Source organism: Salvelinus namaycush, chromosome 28, assembly GCF_016432855.1.
Source record: "Salvelinus namaycush isolate Seneca chromosome 28, SaNama_1.0, whole genome shotgun sequence".
Classification (NCBI taxonomy): Eukaryota; Metazoa; Chordata; class Actinopteri; order Salmoniformes; family Salmonidae; genus Salvelinus; species Salvelinus namaycush.
This window is the reverse complement of record NC_052334.1, coordinates 35,847,592-35,867,292: the sequence shown is the minus strand read 5'-3', so window position 1 is coordinate 35,867,292 and position 19,701 is coordinate 35,847,592. Positions and strand designations below refer to the sequence as shown.

General features: G+C 44.0%; 1 protein-coding gene across 4 annotated transcripts; it reads right to left on the bottom strand.

Moving 5' to 3' along the window:
- Positions 1 to 44: 44 nt before the first annotated feature.
- Positions 45 to 19,701, bottom strand: adam17a (ADAM metallopeptidase domain 17a). Of its 4 annotated transcripts, none has more exons than XM_038967051.1 (19): positions 19,363 to 19,701; positions 15,592 to 15,724; positions 14,975 to 15,108; positions 14,792 to 14,880; positions 14,349 to 14,517; positions 12,470 to 12,600; positions 10,627 to 10,713; positions 10,060 to 10,185; positions 9,413 to 9,557; positions 9,172 to 9,263; positions 8,551 to 8,703; positions 8,260 to 8,459; positions 7,734 to 7,837; positions 7,052 to 7,186; positions 6,556 to 6,686; positions 6,236 to 6,314; positions 6,044 to 6,132; positions 3,643 to 3,699; positions 45 to 2,681 (listed from the first exon to the last, which is right to left on the bottom strand). In XM_038967051.1, exons 1-19 carry the CDS (start codon positions 19,466 to 19,468, stop codon positions 2,256 to 2,258), a joined length of 2,586 nt encoding a protein of 861 aa, XP_038822979.1. In that variant the 5' UTR covers positions 19,469 to 19,701; the 3' UTR covers positions 45 to 2,255. The 4 variants fall into 4 exon arrangements, 3 of the variants coding, with proteins under 3 accessions (XP_038822979.1, XP_038822980.1, XP_038822981.1); XM_038967052.1 differs by having other exon boundaries at positions 15,592 to 15,721; XR_005472667.1 differs by having other exon boundaries at positions 2,621 to 2,681; positions 6,236 to 6,309.

The window sequence follows — 19,701 nt, the reverse complement described above, 5'->3', positions numbered from 1 at the left end:
TTTTAGAATGTGTGTTTCACTGTAAGCAAGAAGCCGGTTTCAAGTGGGTGTACACATTTTATTAATCCAGGTCATTCACGACACCCTGAAAATGAAACGGGACAGTCAGAAGACAGAGTCAAGGAGTTTCCCCTCGCATCTCAGAGCTAATACTATGATGTAGGCTTATACTCAAGATATGTGGACAATAGGCTAATATTATAACAAAGCTGCAGAACGCCCTTGGCCCACAAGCAAACATTTCAACATATACGCAAGTACTTATCACCTAATATGCAGGAAATGGTGAAAAGATTCTACAAGCTGATAGGTATTCATTCATCATTGGCACAAGAATATTCCAAAGAGGGGCTTAGAAATATCATTTCCCATTCGGAAGCACAATTTCCATCTGGGGTGATATTGTGACATTCCCATTGCCTACAGTACATACAGAAATAAGGAGTGGTGGTCAAAATGAGAAACATTTAGGCTCAACTTCAGAAATAAGGCACTAGTGTTGTGGATAAAAAAATGTAAATAAATCAGAAGTTGGTCTACAAACAATGTCTGAATGCAATGAATGAACAGTCCCTCATCTTCCAATGTGTTGAATGAATGGTGAAATAACTTGACTTTTGCATTATTTGCAACCTTTGGGATGAAGAACAAAAGTTCATAGGTCACACCAGTGTAATCAACAAGGCCATACACAACAATATAAAAACGTTTCATAATTATTTCACTACAAATGAAACAATCATTACTTGAATAGAGTGGAGACAACGGTTAGGTAGGTTTGGTGCAGCGCTCTGACTTCACCTGGTATTCTGCCCAGAATAACTAATAACCTCAGTCGGTGCCCGTTTCACAAATCTTCATTTCCTGTTGTGTTTAAATTACCAGAGAACAATATCTTCCTGGGCAACGGTTAAACCAGTCCTCTACGTTTTAACACTACCCTTTGACAGCTGAATTACCTACGGCAATATTACATGCATGGTTAACGAGGTGAATTTTGGCGGGGGGGACTGTGGGGGGAAAAAAACAAGCAATATCAGAAATAAAGGCAAATCATTTTCTTACTGACATGAGGTGACTAAACAGACATTTACAATAGCACATTTTACTTTTAACCTTAGCATGATTCTAAGACGACACACTAAGCCTAACCAATAGTTCACAGTCATGGCAGTGGTATATCAACTGGCCCAGCTGTTAATCAACCCATTCTGCCAGTCAAGTCATTCAAAAGAACATGTCCAAAAACTAGACTGTCTGGACTGTATCGGAGTGAGTGGTGCCAAAGAAAGCACTTGGCTTTGACTCTTGAAACTAACAAGGCACAAATCATTCGGTATCTAGGCTATTCTAAAACATCAGTCACTGGCGTCAGAACATTACTATACTCATGATAAGCACCTATTTTGGTTGTACGCAAGTCTTCCAAATTGACCTTATAGAATCTAGATGTAGCAGCCCCTAAAGAGTCCTGCTAGATACTGTGTTGCTGCCAGTGCTGTGTAACAAGTTTTAGTCTATGAGTGGGTGTTTGTGTGTACTATAACAGTGCGTGTGCAATGTTTAGTCATGTATGCATGTACAGGTATCTGCCAAACTAAAAGAAACACAGACAAGGTCTTGGTAGGACGTTGAGTCACCCACGAGCCGCCAGGTCATTTTCAATGTGCCTTAGTATATATTCTACAAGTGTCTGGGATTTTATTGTATGGATACAACACAATTCTTCCACAAGAAATTCCATAATTTGGTGTTTTGTTGATGGTGGTGAAAAACCGCCGTCTCAGGCGCCACTCCAGAATTTCCCTTTAAGTTTTCAATTGGGTTGATTTGGTGACACACACACCCTTTAAACCGCTCCTTTGAGACCCCTCTCAAAGTCACAGAGATTCCTTTTAGCCATGGTAGCCAAAATAATTGGGAACTGGGCATTTTTATACATTTAATTGCTTAATTAACACAGGACCAGACCTGTGTGGAAGCACCCGCTTTTGATATACTTTGTATCCCTCATTTACTCAAGTGTTTCCTTTATTTTGGCAGTTACCAGCATCTACTATTATAGTGTAATCTATTATGCGCATGGATATACATGAGTGTCTGTATGCGTGTACCTACATACTGTATCTATTCTGGACTGTGTGCGCGTGCGCACATGTTCCCTCATGTACAATTGTGAGTGTGTCTGTGTACGTGCGTAGGTCTGCCAGTACGTGCGCACGACTGTGTGCGTACATATACAAACACATGTTCCCTCAGCACTGGGTCTCTTTACTGTCCACCACGCAGGCCTGCCTCTTGAGGCGGCGCTTGTCGTGGCGGCCCGAGCGTGGCGTGCTCTGCTCCGCCGTCAGGTCCTCGTATGAAGACTTGGTGGCGTTGGAGCCTCCGCGAGGAGGGAAGTCGTCCTTGTCGAGGTGAGAGTCGCAGCTGGGATCCTCCTGGATGGTGGCCATCCGTGGGCCCTCCCCCGCCACCACTACGCTCCCCGAGGACGGGCCAAGGCCCGAAGCCGAGCCTGGGGCTGGGGTACTGCTGCTGCCTGAGGCAGACGGGCCCGTTGGGGGTAGAGGAGGAAGGGAGTGGGGTGGGATCCGAGCGGCGGAGAAGAAGGTGGGAGGCGGAGGTGGCTTGACGATGCGGACGGAGGCCGACTCGAGGCTGCTCAGCATCTCTGCGTTCTGGAGGGAGGTAGTAGAGTCAGGGTTGTGTTTGACTAACTGCCTGTAACTGGGGTCTGATCCTTTTTAACTCAATTCGTCATGGCTTGGGGGAAGAAAAAAAAAAAGGACACCTTGGAAAATAAAGTGAAACTGTTCATTATTTCCAAGTAAACTGGCGGAGATTAAATGGAACGGACCCAGTCTGTCCGCACCATTACAACTGAACAGTCCACCTTGCAGCCCAACAACTCGGACACTCTGGCTCCATGCAACAAGGTCGACAAACGACCTCACAAAGACAACACGGTGCACTCCTCACACACGTCACGCATCCTTGTGACACACACCCCCCTCCACACCGCACACACTCACCTGAGGGTGGAGCTCTACTAAGTACAGGTACCTCAACCATCTGCTGCAGTTCCGCGAGGGGCCAAGGCAAACGGAACAGTGACGGAACAGGTCATTGCAACCCAAATATCCCACAGTTGACTTATTTATCCTTTATTTCACCAGGGAACGTTGAGATTAACCTCTCCTCTTCAAGTCAGCCCTGTGAGGCCACCAGACGTGCTACTGCATAGAAACCATTCATGCTGCGTATGGGCTAACTACGGCCCAGTTCCAAATCCATTCCTAAACCCTTGCCCCTATGCACTTGTAAATCTGAAAAGATTGTATGGTTAATAACATATGGTTCTCACACCAACTTGCCCTCTGATAGGCTTGGTGGAATCTTCACCCCTTACTGCTTACACTTATGCAGTCCTGTTAGATCTAGGGGATCCAGCCTAGGGTCGGGGTCGATTTTGGAATTGGGCAAATAACTGCAGGTGAGCAAATAAGACTGCGTGCTCTCTAGTAGTATGAGGTTTCTATAAAAGGGATAACGTGTTATAGCGAGTGCGACTTCAAAGTTCAAACCTAGCACACGTGGTCAGTAGTGAACATGAGGGCATAGGAAGCTTCAAGGACTTACGCTGGGGAAGTACATGGTCTTGGTGTTCTCCTCATACTCCTTGTCCAGATTTTTATCCTACAGAAATGAAAAACAGTAAGTATCCCATTAGTGTATAAACAGTTAAAATGATTGTGTCTTTATCAACAATGCACCAGGTGGGCTTTGAAAGCAAAATATCTTATACAGATCTCTACTGGACAACAAGATGTATAGACAAGCAAGGGTTTGATATAGATATATACACTGCTCAAAAAAATAAAGGGAACACTTAAACAACACAATGTAACTCCAAGTCAATCACACTGTAACTCCAAGTCAATCACACATGTCACATGCTGTTGTGCAAATGGAATAGACAAAAGGTGGAAATTATAGGCAATTAGCAAGACACCCCCAATAAAGGAGTGGTTCTGCAGGTGGTGACCACAGACCACTTCTCAGTTCATATGCTTCCTGGCTGATGTTTTGGTCACTTTTGAATGCTGGCGGTGCTTTCACTCTAGTGGTAGCATGTGTGGGTTGTAGACGGAGTCTACAACCCACACAAGTGGCTCAGGTAGTGCAGCTCATCCAGGATGGCACATCAATGCGAGCTGTGGCAAGAAGGTTTGCTGTGTCTGTCAGCGTAGTGTCCAGAGCATGGAGGCGCTACCAGGAGACAGGCCAGTACATCAGGAGACGTGGAGGAGGCCGTAGGAGGGCAACAACCCAGCAGCAGGACCGCTACCTCCGCCTTTGTGCAAGGAGGAGCAGGTGGAGCACTGCCAGAGCCCTGCAAAATGATCTCCAGCAGGCCACAAATGTGCATGTGTCTGCTCAAACGGTCAGAAACAGACTCCATGAGGGTGGTATGAGGGCCCGACATCCACAGGTGGGGGTTGTGCTTACAGCCCAACACCGTGCAGGACGTTTGGCATTTTCCAGAGAACACCAAGATTGGCAAATTCGCCACTGGCGCCCTGTGCTCTTCACAGATGAAAGCAGGTTCACACTGAGCACATGAGCACATGTGACAGACGACGTGACAGAGTCTGGAGACGCCGTGGAGAACGTTCTGCTGCCTGCAACATCCTCCAGCATGACCGGTTTGGCGGTGGGTCAGTCATGGTGTGGGGTGGCATTTCTTTGGGGGGCCGCACAGCCCTCCATGTGCTCGCCAGAGGTAGCCTGACTGCCATTAGGTACCGAGATGAGATCCTCAGACCCCCTGTGAGACCATATGCTGGTGCGGTTGGCCCTGGGTTCCTCCTAATGCAAGACAATGCTAGACCTCATGTGGCTGGAGTGTGTCAGCAGTTCCTGCAAGAGGAAGGCATTGATGCTATGGACTGGCCCGCCTGTTCCCCAGACCTGAATCCAATTGAGTACATCTGGGACATCATGTCTCGCTCCATCCACCAACGCCACGTTGCACCACAGACTGTCCAGGAGTTGGTGGATGCTTTAGTCCAGGTCTGGGAGGAGATCCCTCAGGAGACCATCCGCCACCTCATCAGGAGCATGCCCAGGCGTTGTAGGGAGGTCATACAGGCACGTGTAGGCCACACACACTACTGAGCCTCATTTTGACTTGTTTTAAGGACATTACATCAAAGTTGGATCAGCCTGTAGTGTGGTTTTCCACTTTAAATTTTGAGTGTGACTCCAAATCCAGACCTCCATGGGTTGATAAATTTGATTTCCATTGATCATTTTTGTGTGATTTTGTTGTCAGCACATTCAACTATGTAAAGAAAAAAGTATTTAATAAGAATATTTCATTCATTCAGATCTAGGATGTGTTATTTTAGTGTTCCCTTTATTTTTTTGAGCAGTGTATATATTTATGTTGTACTTTTACCCCAATTTTGTGATATCCAATCGGTAGTTACAGTCTTGTCCCATCACTGCAACTCCCCTATGGACTCAGGAGAGGTGAAGGTCGAGAGCTAAGCGTCCTCCGAAACACGACCCTGCCAAGCCGCACTGCTTCTTGACACACTGCTCGCTTAACCCGGGAGCCAACCTCACCAATGTGTCGGAGGAAACACCGTCCAGCTGGCGACCGACGTCAATTTGCAGGCGCCCGGCCCGCCACAAGGAGTCGCTAAAGCGCGATGGGACAAGGAAATCTCGGCCGGCTAAACCCTCCCCTAACCCGGATGACGCTGGGCAAATAGTGCGCCGCCTAATGGTCACGGCCGGCTGTGATACAGCCTGGGATCGAACTCGGGTCTATAGACGCCTCAAGTAATGCGACGCAGTGCCTAAGACCACTGCGCCACTCGGGAGGCCCCCACTGATTTATATATTTAACATGATAAGCGTATCTGCTATTTTCGTCATCACTAAACAATTGATCCGAGGAATCTTTGCCCTGAAGGAAGGGTTGAGGTAAGTCTGGTATTGGTGTGCGAAGTGTTTTGGGTTCAGGTCTCACCACACAGTGCACCAGGATGCTGAGAGGGATCCAGAAGACTAGAGAGAACACCACCACTGAGCCCACTATATTGTCTGCTAGGAACTTCCCTATGAGAGAGAGAAAAATACTTCAACTCCGAGAAGCCTTTCAAGTCAATCACAACGTCTAGTATAGACCTCGAAGCTACCCCCTCACTGCATCGCCACTCACCGAATGTGTTGATGTCCAGCTTGTCGATGAAATCCCACAACCGCTCGATCACATCCTGGACTTGCTTCATGCATCTACCCTGAAACAAACAGACAAATCAATATACTGTCTCATCATTGTCAGAAGTTTTTTTATTAAAAGCGGTAACTTTCAATATAATCTTTTCTAAATGTTTTCTTTGTGTCAAAATGTTTTCTTATTTCGATTTTAATGTATTATTGAAGTGAAATGTGTTGAAACTATGAATTATAGCCCGTGTCCATTAAGTGTGAGTAGAGGTAAAAAGGGCAATGCTAAAAAGGAAGAGGTCAGTCACTCACGGCCTCATCACAGAAGCCCACGGTACAGGGTTTCCCCTTGCGCAGATACAGGACGTTCCCGTCGCTTTTGACGAAAGGAGTGCAGGCACCATTTTTGTCCCGACAGCACACCTTACACGAGTCGTATGTCTCTGGAAGAGTCGAGAGAGGTCAGGTTGGGGTTAAAGACAGCCTGGACCACATGTGCTTTACTGCTACCTGTCCCTTTCTCAGAATATCAATTATTTACAGTATATTGTCAGGAATCAAATTCAAGGCTTTGGGTTTCAAAATGTCAACTTGCGAGGCATCAAATCAAATAAAGAACAAATAATTTCTAATGCAAGATATTGGGTACCATAGAAATAGAATCTATAGAATCTATTTCTATGCTGGGTACACCGAAGAGAGAACGTAGACATCAGTCTCTCTACAGTTGTATTTCGATGGGTACACCATGGAACTGGTCAGCGGTGTCAGTCTATATTGTAGCAGTGTGTCTGCTAGAGGGTCGTACCATTACAAGCACAGGGCAGCAGGTTCTGCACGGCCTCACAGAAGGTCATGCACTCCCCGGCTCTGCACCTCCCACTGTCCACACAGATGGTATTGTCCGGAGCGTTGTCTGGGGCTGGGCACTCACTGCTGTCACCTAAGGGGATGGATAGTACAACACACAGTGAGTCAGTCAAAAATACCAACAGATGTCTCAACAGCAAGACCTGGGGACCTATCCAGCTAGAGGATTTTGTTCCAACATATCTTACATAGCAGATCATGAGTCATTGGGCGGCAGGTAGACTAGTGGTTACAGCGTTGGGCCATTAACCGAAAGGTTGCAAGATCAAATCCCCGAGCTGACAAGGTTAAAATCTGCCGTTCTGCCCCTGAACAAGGCAGTTACCCCACTGTTCCTAGGCCGTCATTGTAAATATGAATGTGTTCTTAACTGACTTGCCTGGTTAAATAAAGGGAAAATAAAAATAAATAAATTGTTATGTTGAAGAGGAAAATGTCAGAAAAGCTGGAGTTTATTTTATCGAACCTTTATTTAAGCAGGGGAGAGTCCCATCAAAAACAAAGCATCTTTTACAAGGGAGCCATGCATTACAAAGCATCAATGACAAATCAAAAAATTAATCCCATCTGTCCGTCTAGCCGTGGCAGTCCTGTGTATGTCCAGTAGGGGGGGGGCTTACCTGTGCAGAGGGACATGCCTTTACAGGTGGCGTTGATGGGCTCCTGGCACGTCTTCCCTGCCTGCTCAAACTTGCATTTCTTACAGCACGGACTATTCCTGTCACTGGATGTACCGGAACACAGAAAAATAGTACACAACCTCAGTTCACATGTTGTGAATGTTAGTAAGCAGCTTAGCAGTGTATATGCACCTCGCTTGCTCAGGCTGCTCGAGAGTTGCTCAAGACACTAGAGAGGTAGGCTACTGGATACTGCTTGAATCAAACAAATGCAATGTGCATTGGCACATCAATGCCAGTTGACTAAGAAATTGTCAGTTGATTTGACCGGTTTACTGTATAATATGCAAAATGTAATATATGTAATCACCTTCTTACATGTACCTGTTCCCCCAAGGGGACAATAATGTCAGCCAGTAAGTAAAGAAAGGCGGGAATTCAGCAAAGCCCTTGTAAATGTCATCCTACCACATTAATTACTGCACTCCGAGGCAGCCATTTTGGGGTGTGTGTGGCGTGTTTCTACCTGCACTGGGACTCGGGCCTGAACTTGCAGTCGGCGGAGCAGCACGGGTCGTTGTTGCGGTGCAGCATGCCCGGGTCGCACTCCTCCCCCTCCTCCACGCGGGAATTCCCACACACCTTGCTGTTCCTCTCCTTGAAGCAGATAGGGGCCTTGAAGCGCAGCGTCTTACCTATGGAGATCTTACTGCAGTCGGAGAAACGCTGTGTGGAGAAGAAGGGAGAGAAAGGAAGAAGGTAACTGATGAGTCATTTGACAGAAGATCTCCTCATTTGAAGTATGCAAGAGCTGTACCTTGTTGTTGTAGTGGTCCCCGCTCACAGCGATAGGGTACATGACAAACTTGCCCCCATGGTCATCGCTTGGGGCACAGTAGGGGATGTTGTCAGGGTCGTGCTCCGCCCCAAAGTTATGGCCCAATTCATGGGTTGTCACCAAATCTGCTTCCTGGTGGGGGGGGGGGACGAAAAAGAAGCTAAGTTTAATGTTTGGAAACTATACATTGACTTGCAACAATTAAATAATACAGAAATTATTACATGATCTATTATCTTCGGGCTATAAAAGCAAGTTCTCTCAGTAGGATATCAGAGGTGCATTGACCTAAAGAGGGTCTTGTAAGGTCTCAAGTCATTATTCATTAGTCACATTTATAATGCTGCCTGTTCAACCCATGACCCAACACAAAGTGCCCCACAGACTATTCGATCCATCACGTCATCAGACAACAGCACAAATCATCATATTGAAAGGCCACAAGGCAGTGCTAAATCATCTGACCTATGACTCAGAAAGAGCTCATGAATTACACAATACAGGGAGTTTTTCAGCCCTTGTTCTAGTGTATTCGACAGAGGGTTCAGATACCATAGAAATACAGTAGTATGACTAAATTCAACTCAATGAGGAACCTACCTTGGTTAGAATGGTTTTGCCATAATTCTTGGTGCTGGTTAAACCAGTGTTGAGGTAGCTGGGTTTCTTGGCGGATTGAGATGGATAGTAAGCTGCAGAAAACAAAAAGGAAGAGAAATCAGACTAGAAATATAGGAGCAAGCTCTTATGAATGTATCACTCCATTATCAAAACACTCATCATAATAATCATACTAATTTGATCTAAAATGAGAGGATGTCTGTGAGAGGCTGAGCCTTACGTTTGGGGCAGAGGCCCCCCAGAGCCTGGGCCTTAGAGGGGGCCACGTAGGCCAGGCCCAGTGTCCCCTCGTCAAAGTCCTGGTAGGTGAACAGGTGGGCCAGGCACACAGTGCTAGCATTGTCCGCTATATCCGAGCTGAATTGCTGGAGACAATGAAAGGGATTGGAAAGTTTAAAAAACAATACTAGTTAGCTAGCATATTCCCTACTGATGAGGACATTTTTTGTTGCCAGTCATGTTTAGTCCTCTTTCAAAAAAAATGCTTCTAAAGTTTTACAACGTATAGACCTGGGGTATTCAACTCTTACCAATACGAGGTCCGGAGCCTGCTTATAACTAATTGTACCCACCTGGTGTCCCAAGTCTAAATCAGTTCCTGATTAGAGGGGATCAATGAATAAATGCAGTGGAACTGGCTTCGAAGTCCAAAGTTGATTTGAGAGTTGTAGACCATACAGTGACCTAATCATATTTTGTAAAGAATATCCTACAATTGATACGTTTATTCTAGCCTGGTCCCAGATCAGTTTGTGCCTTCTTGCCAGTTAGTTGCTGATCTGGGACCAGGCTAGGGGAATGACCTTCCTACATACTAGCACACTGTGTAGATTCCACTCTCCTTTCAGATCAGTAGTAATGTCTCACCTCCAGCAGTTTCTTGACATCCCACACCTCCTTGCCTTGGATGGGGCTTCCCTTCATATTGTAGTGGGTCCAGCCCGGCCCAGCCTGGCCAAGCGGCGCATTGGTCGGCTCCTTGTTGATGATGATCTACAACCAGCACATTACAACTTCTTAAACCCCATTTAAGGTTGCAGCATGTACTACAGTACCCATAATGCTCTGTACAAGATATCAGATTGAAGGTCAGGAGAAGAAATGGAGCATGGACCGCCACAGCATATCTTTTCAGTGAGAGAGCGGCGGATTTGTAGTAGATGCACAGTGTCGCCATTCATCCCCCGAGCGAGAGGAACCAATTGAACTTCTCCACCCGCTTTTCCACACAAAGCGCTTTCACTGTCTGCTCCAAAAATGCTTTTCCAAATTCAATTAGAGTACTACAGACATACGACCTCACTTCTCCACCCAGCACTGACACATTACACACTGAGATTATGTTGTCTGTAGTGATGGAGAAATGCCAAACATGGTCTTGCCGCCTACTACTGCTGCTGCTACTACACACGGAAGTGTAACAGTTGTCCTCACCTGTTGGATCTGAACACCGTATCCTGTGAACTCGTCATCCCAGGTTGTGTTCCTGTACATGTCATCCACTCTGTCAATCAACTCAATCTAGAAGAAACGCAACAGACCGTAATTAGTACTGTAGAATGATACTGTTCACAATGACAATAAGGGCCATTTGCCAGATTATGCCCGTTCTTGGACAGTGGCTCTTTGAGGCACTACATATTTCCAATGGACCCCAAGGCCCTACTTCCAGGCCCTTCATGAAGGCCTAAAAGGATGGAGTAGGTATTGGCATTATGAGAGCAGATAGCTCCTCCCTTTGATAGGCTAGGTACAATTCTGACCACAATACCGCTCAGATCTACAGTGCATTCAGAATGTATTCATACAGAACGTATTCATACCCCAAGACTTATTCCACATTTTGTTGTGTTACAATCTGAATTCAAAATGGATTCTATTTATTTATTTTTTCTTGCCCAGCTATACACAATACCCCATAGTGACGAAGTGAAAACATGTTTTTAGACATTTTTGCAAGTCCATGCAACTTATTATGTGACTTGTTAAGCACATTTTTACTTCAGGAACTTATTTTGGCTCGCCAGAACAAAGGGGTTGAATACTTATTGACTCAAGACATTTCAGCTTTTCATTTTTAATTTAAATAAATAATCCCCTTTGACATTATGGGGTATTGTGTGTAGGTGAGTGACACAAAATCTCAGTTTAATCTATTTAAAATTCAGGCTGTAACAACAATGTGGAAAAGGTTAAGGGGTCTGAACAGGGTTGTGGTGGTCATAACATTTTGTCAGGCAGTGATTGTCAAGCAAATAACTGCCGGTCTCATGGTAATTTACCGTTAATTAACAAAGACAAGCCACTGATGCAGACCTTTGGAACATCGACATTTTAAAAAGTCTAATAAATCCATGCAATATATAGCCTACACCATCACAATAAATCCATTACTTATTTTAGACAGGCTGAAAGAAACATGATATGAAGAAAATGTGTATTTCAGAAAAACAGAATAGCATACTCTGAGTTGTCCTTATGTTAGGCCCTGATCTGGCTATGCCATATGGCTGTGGGCTACACTAGTTTGATTTTAGCAGACAAGATTTGCTTAGAATTCCATGCCATTATTTAATATTATTTTATAGTATAAAGAATACAATTGAACAAAGCTAAATAAAATAGAAAGGATATGTTCTCCAAATGATTTGAGGGAGTGCGCACATGTGGTCTGTGGTGATCGGTAAACAAAGAAACAGGTCTTCCTATATGCTTAATTTAGAGTTATTTATGCAACTTTAGTTGTGATAAACGTTGGGCTTTATGTTTTGATTTTTAATACATGCTAAGGCTGCATGATGTGACTAATGATGATTTGAAAAAAGTTACATGAAATGCATCATCTCTGCTTTGTTATTGTCGCAGACGGCACACACTTCAGCAGTCTCTCATTCACAATTTCACAAGCACTTGATAATGCCTCGGATTTTTGCGGCCAGTGAATGGAGGACGCTTTTCCCGTGGTTCATTTTTCATACCAGCCAGGTAGGCTATACTCATGTTGTAAAGAGAAGCAATGGAAAGTTGCAAAATAAATATAGTAGGCCTCGCCTATAGGTCACCCAACAGCCTTAGGCGGGAATACTTTCTGAATGCACTGTACTGACAACATAGTGCTAATAGGGTTGCTAAATTCTGGTAATTTCCCCAGAAATCCCAGTTTATTCCCTCATAATTCCCAAATCTTCCAACCAGGATTTCTGGAAAACCAGGGAACTTAGGGAAAGTTACTGGAATTTTTCAACCCTAAGTGCCAATAGGTTAAGGGTCCTCTCACCAGGTAGTTGAGTGTGATGCTCTCCTCTCCACGGCCCATGTGTTTGAAGAAGCGGTAGTCGGCCACCAGGGCTAGAGGACAGGTGTTCTTCTTGTGGTTGTGGGCTGCTCTCTTTGCTCTGTGGAGGGAATCTATGGAGAGACGAGAGAGAGAGAGAAAGAAATAAAACTACTGTAGGATGTCACAGATGGGAGAATGAATGAGGCCACTTCTTCAGTTTCCAACTATTAGATGCCCTTGTTCTCACATTTGATTATGTATAAACTAATTAGAAGCAGTTGCAATTGCGATCAAAACACTTGGGTGATCTTTTGGAATCATGGAAATAGAATGTTTATTTTAATTATATAGTTAGAAAATAAATAATAGTGGGCACTTTGAATACAGTGTTGTTTGACATGACAACGAATTAAAATGCCATGGACAGTTATTGTGACAGCGTAGGAACCAAAGTGATGTTCAGTGTTTCCTAGGGGACCTTATAATCTTTGGCTACATTAAATCTTTATTCATATAGCCAACATATTAATTCTTCGCCTATTCCTCTTTGTTTTAGAAGATAATGTTGCACAAACAACATGCTGATTTAAGCCTCCACCAGTACTGGTATCAGGTTGTATTAGCTAGCTACGTTTGCTCTGACTCGGTACTTTTATTAGCTAGTTAGCTAGCCACCTAACTAGCGATTAGCATTAATGCCTAACACGAATTAGCTTAACTTGCTAAGAAAATACAAACTAGCTGTTTGCAGATATAGGAAACACAAACTAATATTGTAAATATAGAAGGCTTGTGGATTTATATTAAGATCAAAGTGGAAACAACATTGTTGCATGTGCTGCATTGACCATGCAGACTGAACGACAAGCAACAACAAATGCGCTCCTTGAGTGACAGGAGGTGGGACTAGGTCTGTGTGGAAAGCAGCATGGAGAGAGAGAGAGCGGAGAGGGATGACTCAAGTAGCGGAGTAGACTATAAAAATTGACGTTACACACGGCGTATCACATTTAACAAACCAAACATTAAAATACCGTCATAGAAGATAAATTAAAAACCAAAACCAGTCCGTGCATAAATACCGGTATATAGTAAAATACGGTATACCGCCCAGCCCTACATTAATCCCTAATCAAAATAGCAAAGCACTTATTTTGGAATAGAATTTTAATAAACCTCCATTTCAATTTACCTTTAGTTCACTGATTATTCTGTAAAATAATAGATTTGGCCCAGCTTAGAAGCCACATAGTATGCATCAATTCAGACTAACAATGTTATTTATCTTTCCCTTATTACATTCATTTTGTACCACACAGTCACCCTTTTCTCACTTTAGCCACAGCACTGAGAGACGAGCGACTAACTGTAGTCCAGCCCAGCCGCATTACGTACAAGAGCTCTCATTAATTGGAAAGCTTCATCTGTGGAGATCATTCACCTCCATTCATTTTCCACACAGTGTTTTGAATAGAGGACATTGTCTTGAGGTCCTTAAGATTTTCCCCGGGTCATTGTCAAGCTAACGAGCTTCACATTTTACAAGCAGCATAAAGGAATCAGAGCTTTAAATAATACCCGGTTGCCAGTCCATGTATGGAACACAGGTTTTACACATGAAAGGCTTTTATTCTTTGTGAGGCTGTGTTGGGACAAGATAAAATGGCTGCCCACCTACCTACCACCTCCTTGTTCTACTCTCCTCCTCCAGGATTCATCCTCCTCCCTACCTCCTCACACTATAATGTTGTATAAGGTAGCCTCATATGTTTCTGACTGCTTGTGTAAGTGTACACACTTAAACAAGCAACCCGTCTATACGCATCGAACATAAACAAATGGGGCATATACTGTCAAACACACACACACTCTCCCTCACCCTCCTGTGCCTCTCCACCTCTAGCGGCCTCTGGCAGTAAGTCCTGGGCCCCAGCGTGGACGTATCCACACACCTTGGGCGAGGCCAGGCGGCTGAGGTTCCTGATGTCCTCTGACCGGTACACCAATAGACGACCATCGGGGGACGCCTCGGTGAACCTCCACAGGGGCTGAGGAGAGGGAGGAGGTGGGAGGGGAATGGGGTAAATAGAGGGAAGAGAGGATAGGGATGGAGAAAAGGAGGAAGAGGAATGAGAGAGGAAGAAGTGGGTGGAAGAAGTAGGATTGGTTCGATAAAGTCTACCATCACTAGGGCAAAAGCTGGTTTAAATAGCTGATCGTTTTTACTCTCACACACAGTTTAGGCATCACTTTATCAACTGTTTTTAGACACCTTTTCTGGCCTACTTTAAAGCAGTGCTCCTATTTTGGGAGGGCATTTACCTCTACATTGTACTCTGTCTCATCTGTCAGGATGTGGGCCGAGAACTCGTCCCCGTCTATGTGTGCCTGCACACGGGAGTGCTCCTCTCCTACACACAAAAGACAGAGCTTTTAAGGGATTCTACTCACACACACCCATATGGTTATTCCATATAAAACCAACCAAATACCCTAATGACTTACCTACAAGATGTCCGGTAAAGTAGTTCTGAAGCTTTACATCATAGCGGTCCTCCTTCCCTTGCTTATCTACAAACACAGCTTTGAAGTCCTCAGTGAACAAGTCTGTGTTAGTTGTCAAGTACAGCTTGAAATGTCTGCGGAAGAGAAATGTCAGAGTTTGATGTTAAGAAACATGAGGAATGTACATATTTTGGTTTACTGGGGAATGTACATATTTTGGTTTATTGGGGAATGCATATCTTTTGGTTTATTGAAGATACAAACACATTTTTACTTTGTCAATGGTCGGTCTGTTTCAATTGCACAAAAGCACTGAAAATCGAATGAAGATAAATGCACTTAGTCATTAGGCCTAGGCAATGGGAAAAGCCATTCTAGTAACAATTAAAACACATATGACCCAGCAGGGAGGACTCTCACCCCAAATGTCATACAATATTTCCTAACATCCCAACTTGTTTGCTTGCTCCTGAATGTTACGTGAGTAGGTGAGAGCGCCCCATTGAGTAGCATGGAATCTTTGCTGTTTTGTCCCTTACACTTTAGTCATTTAGCAGGAGCTCTTATCCAGAGCTTTCAATGTGGAAGTCCCATATGGAAGACCTTGTCCCACCTACCTCTTGAGGGCGCTGAAGCTGATCAGGCGCTCCAGGTGGGACTGGGTGTGGGCGTCCCTCTTCCTGACCGAGTGATGCTGGAGGCCAGACATGGGCAGCACCTCAAAGTCAGACAGCAACGAACTCAGAGCTTCTGAGAGAAAAGACAGGGTCAAAGGGGAGTGAGAGGGACAAACAGGCATAACTGGACTCCCTCGTGTAACACCAATATATAGAAACTGGCAGCACAACATCAATGGAATGGCATCAAACACATGGAAACCTTATGTTTGATGTATTTGATACCATTCCACCCATTCTGCTCCAGCCATTACCACGAGCCGTCCTCCCCAATAAAGGTGCCACCAACCTCCTGTGTCACCAACCCTGGTCCTGGAGAGCTTTAAATGGGCAGGCTTGTTTCTAACCCAGCACTAACACACCTGATTCGTGTATCAATCATAGTCTTCCTAATTAGACAATGAAAAGAACTAGACAGTAACCAGGTTTCCATACAACTTTTTTTATGCAAGTCAAGTACATCAGATAAAACAAATGTAATGACAGGCCTGATGGAAACAGAACATTTGTCGGTAAACTTTCCAAATGTCGACAAAACACTAGACAAGGTGGAATATTTTTGTGTCTGTAAAATTAAATTATGTGAGAAATGGCGGAGGAAACAATTTTATGCTTAAATATTGATATAATGACCATCATATCGAAGTAAACTTGGATACACGCAATGATACGCGTGGTACTCCCACTACGACTCATCGGGAAAGCATGCAGTTTATTAGGCTACAGATTAAATAAATTATGATGAACGTCACAGGGTGGTGAAAGTGCAAGGTGATGAGCTTGATGCTGCCAAAAAATATTGAGGGTCTTAAAAATAATATCGCTCTTTTGTCCATAATAATCTCATCATGTAGGCTATACCTTCACTGTATATGCGAGCTGTTGGCTAGAGAGCACACGCCAATACTGGAGTGGGCAAATTCGCTATACAACACATTTTTTGTGACAAAACCATCAGTAGAGTTGAAAATGCAATGGAAACCCATTTAACTTCCATTTTTTATTCAGCTAGCAGGATTTTAAGCGCTAAAGTTATTTTTATGTGCACTATGTCATCAAGCACAGTCTTTTATCCATAACAACTAGCGGGATATACGCTGTACCGGCAAGACAGAACAGCACACTCCAGTATGACATGGGGGGGGCGGTCTGTGCATATTTGTAAACAACAGCTGGTGCACAAAATCTAAGGAAGCCTCTAGATTTTGCTCTCCTGAAGTAGAGTATATTGTGATAAATTGCAGGCCACACTACTTGCCTAGAGAGTTTTCAGCTATACTTTCGTGGCTGTTTATTTACCACCACAGACAGATGCTGGCACTAAGACCGCACTCAGTCAGCTGTATAAGGAAATAAGCAAACAGGAAACCACTCACCCAGAGGCGGCGCTCCTAGTGGCCGGAGACTTTAATGCAGGGAAACTTAAATCGGTTCTACCAAATTTCTATCAACATGTTAAATGTGCAACCAGAGGGAAAAAAATTCTAGATCACCTGTACTCCACACACAGAGACCCGTACAAAGCTCTCCCTCGAACTCCATTTGGTAAATCTGACCACAACTCTATCCTCCTGATTCCTGCTTACAAGCAAAAATTAACTTGGTCTATAAAAAAGTGGTCAGATGAAGCAGATGCTAAACTACAGGACTGTTTTGCTATCACAGACTGGCACATGTTCCGGGATTCTTCCGATGGCATTGAGGAGTACACCACATCAGTCACTGGCTTTATCAATAAGTGCATCGAGGACGTCGTCCCCACAGTGACAGTACGTACATAGTAGACTGGTTGCATCACTGCCTGGTATGGCAATTGCTCGGCCTCTGACCGCAAGGCACTACAGAGGGTAGTGCGTATGGCCCAGTACATCACTGGGGCAAAGCTGCCTGCCATCCAGGACCTCTACACCAGGCAGTGTCAGAGGAAGGCCCTAAAAATTGTCAAAGACCCCAGCCACCCCAGTCATAGACTGTTCTCACTACTACCGCATGGCGAGCAGTACCAGAGTGCCAAGTCTAGGACAAAAAGGCTTCTCAACAGTTTTTACCCCCAAGCCGCAAGACTCCTGGACAAGTAATCAAATGGCTACCCGGACTATTTGCATTGTGTGCCCCCCCAACCCCTCTTTTTATGCTGCTGCTACTCTCTGTTTATCATATATGCATAGTCACTTTAACTATACAATCATGTACATACTACTTCAATTGGGCTGACCAACCAGTGCTCCTGCACATTGGCTAACCGGGCTATCTGTATTGTGTCCCGCCACCCACCACCCCTCTTTTACGCTACTGATACTCTCTGTTCATCATATATGCATAGTCACTTTAACCATATCTACATACTACCTCAATCAGCCTGACTAACCAGTGTTTGTATGTAGCCTCGCTACTTTTATAGCCTCGCTACTGTATATAGCCTGTCTTTTTACTGTTGTTTTATTTCTTTACTTACCTATTGTTCACCTAATACCTTTTTTGCACTATTGGTTAGAGCCTGTAAGTAAGCATTTCACTGTAAGGTCTAGTACACCTGTAGTATTCGGCGCAAGTGACAAATAAACTTTGATTTGATGGAAATATCTCTGGTGGACAAATGCACATATTGTTTTATGCGGATTTTAGAATATTCACATGAAAATCTGTCGCCAATTGGATGGAAACCTAGCTTACCAGGGAAAATCTAAAATGACCCAGAAAACATTTTCTCTTTTGTCTGCGGCCAAGAGGTCCTCTTTTTTGGGCCACTGGCCTACACACCAAACCCCATAAGGTTAAAGTGGAATTATGTTTTTCGGAATTGTTACAAATGAATTAAATGAAAAGCTGAAATGTCTTGAGTCAATAAGTATTAAACACCTTTGCTATGGCAAGCCTAAATAAGTTCAGGAGTAATGGTTGTGATAGAAAACTGAGGATGGATCAACAACATTGTAGTTACTCCAAAATACTAACCTAATTGACAGAGTGAAAAGGAAGCCTGTACAGAAAAAAAAGTAATCCAAAACATGCATCCTGTTTGCAACAAGGCACTAAAGTCACACTGCAAAAAACGTGGCAATTCAATTAACTTTTTGTCCTGAATTACAAAGTGTTATATTGGGTGCAAATCCAATACAACACATTACTGAATACCACTCTCTGTATTTAAGCATAGTGGGTATGCTTGTAATCGTTAAGGACTGGGGAGTTTTTCAGGATAAAATAAAACCTAACGGAGCTAGGAACAGGCAAAATCCTAGAGGAAAACCTGGTTCCACCTGCTTTCTACCAGACACTGGGTGATGATTTCACCTTTCAGCAGGCCAATAACCTAAAACACAAGTCCAAATCTAGTTGCTTACCAAGAAGACTGTGAATGTTCAGAGTGGTGACAGAGGGCTGCCTCGCTTCTAGTCCTTAGCGAAATGCTTGTGATTTTTTTTAATTTTCTTCCTGTACTCGAAATAACATCTGCTAACCATGTGTATGTGACCAAATTGGATGTATGGATTTATTTCTTACTGCAGCCAAGAGTCGCGCGAATCTGTGCGTGACGTCAGTGTGTCGTGTATTGGAAAAGTGATTCTTGCTTATAGTCTTTATGGTGCAACAAACTAACATATAACAAAAACAGAACTAAAGGCCCAATTTGCATACATTTGACTGACACCTTACCAGCAACAACAACATGTCTGTTAGCTAAGTTAGGCGCTAGCGAACGGTACTCACCTAACTCCGGGTCATTTTCCCGTGTTTCTTCCTCAATGGCCCTTGGTTTAATCGCACAATTGACCCAACAAGGAGCCCAAAAGACAACAAGGACCAAATACTTCATCGTGAGGTTAAAATAGCTTACTCCACCACTGGTGTCATTATCGCAAGTTGTTGATGAATAATGTCAACACCGGACAGCTTGATCAAAATTATTCCTTGACCGCGACTTTATTCGCAAGACTTATAGAGCGCAAAGGTTAAAATGTCTAAAAATGCATTGGTGATTAGACTGAATTTCAATTTCATTTAGCTACGCCAGTCGCTTTGATTTCCAAATGCTACTTCCGATACCGG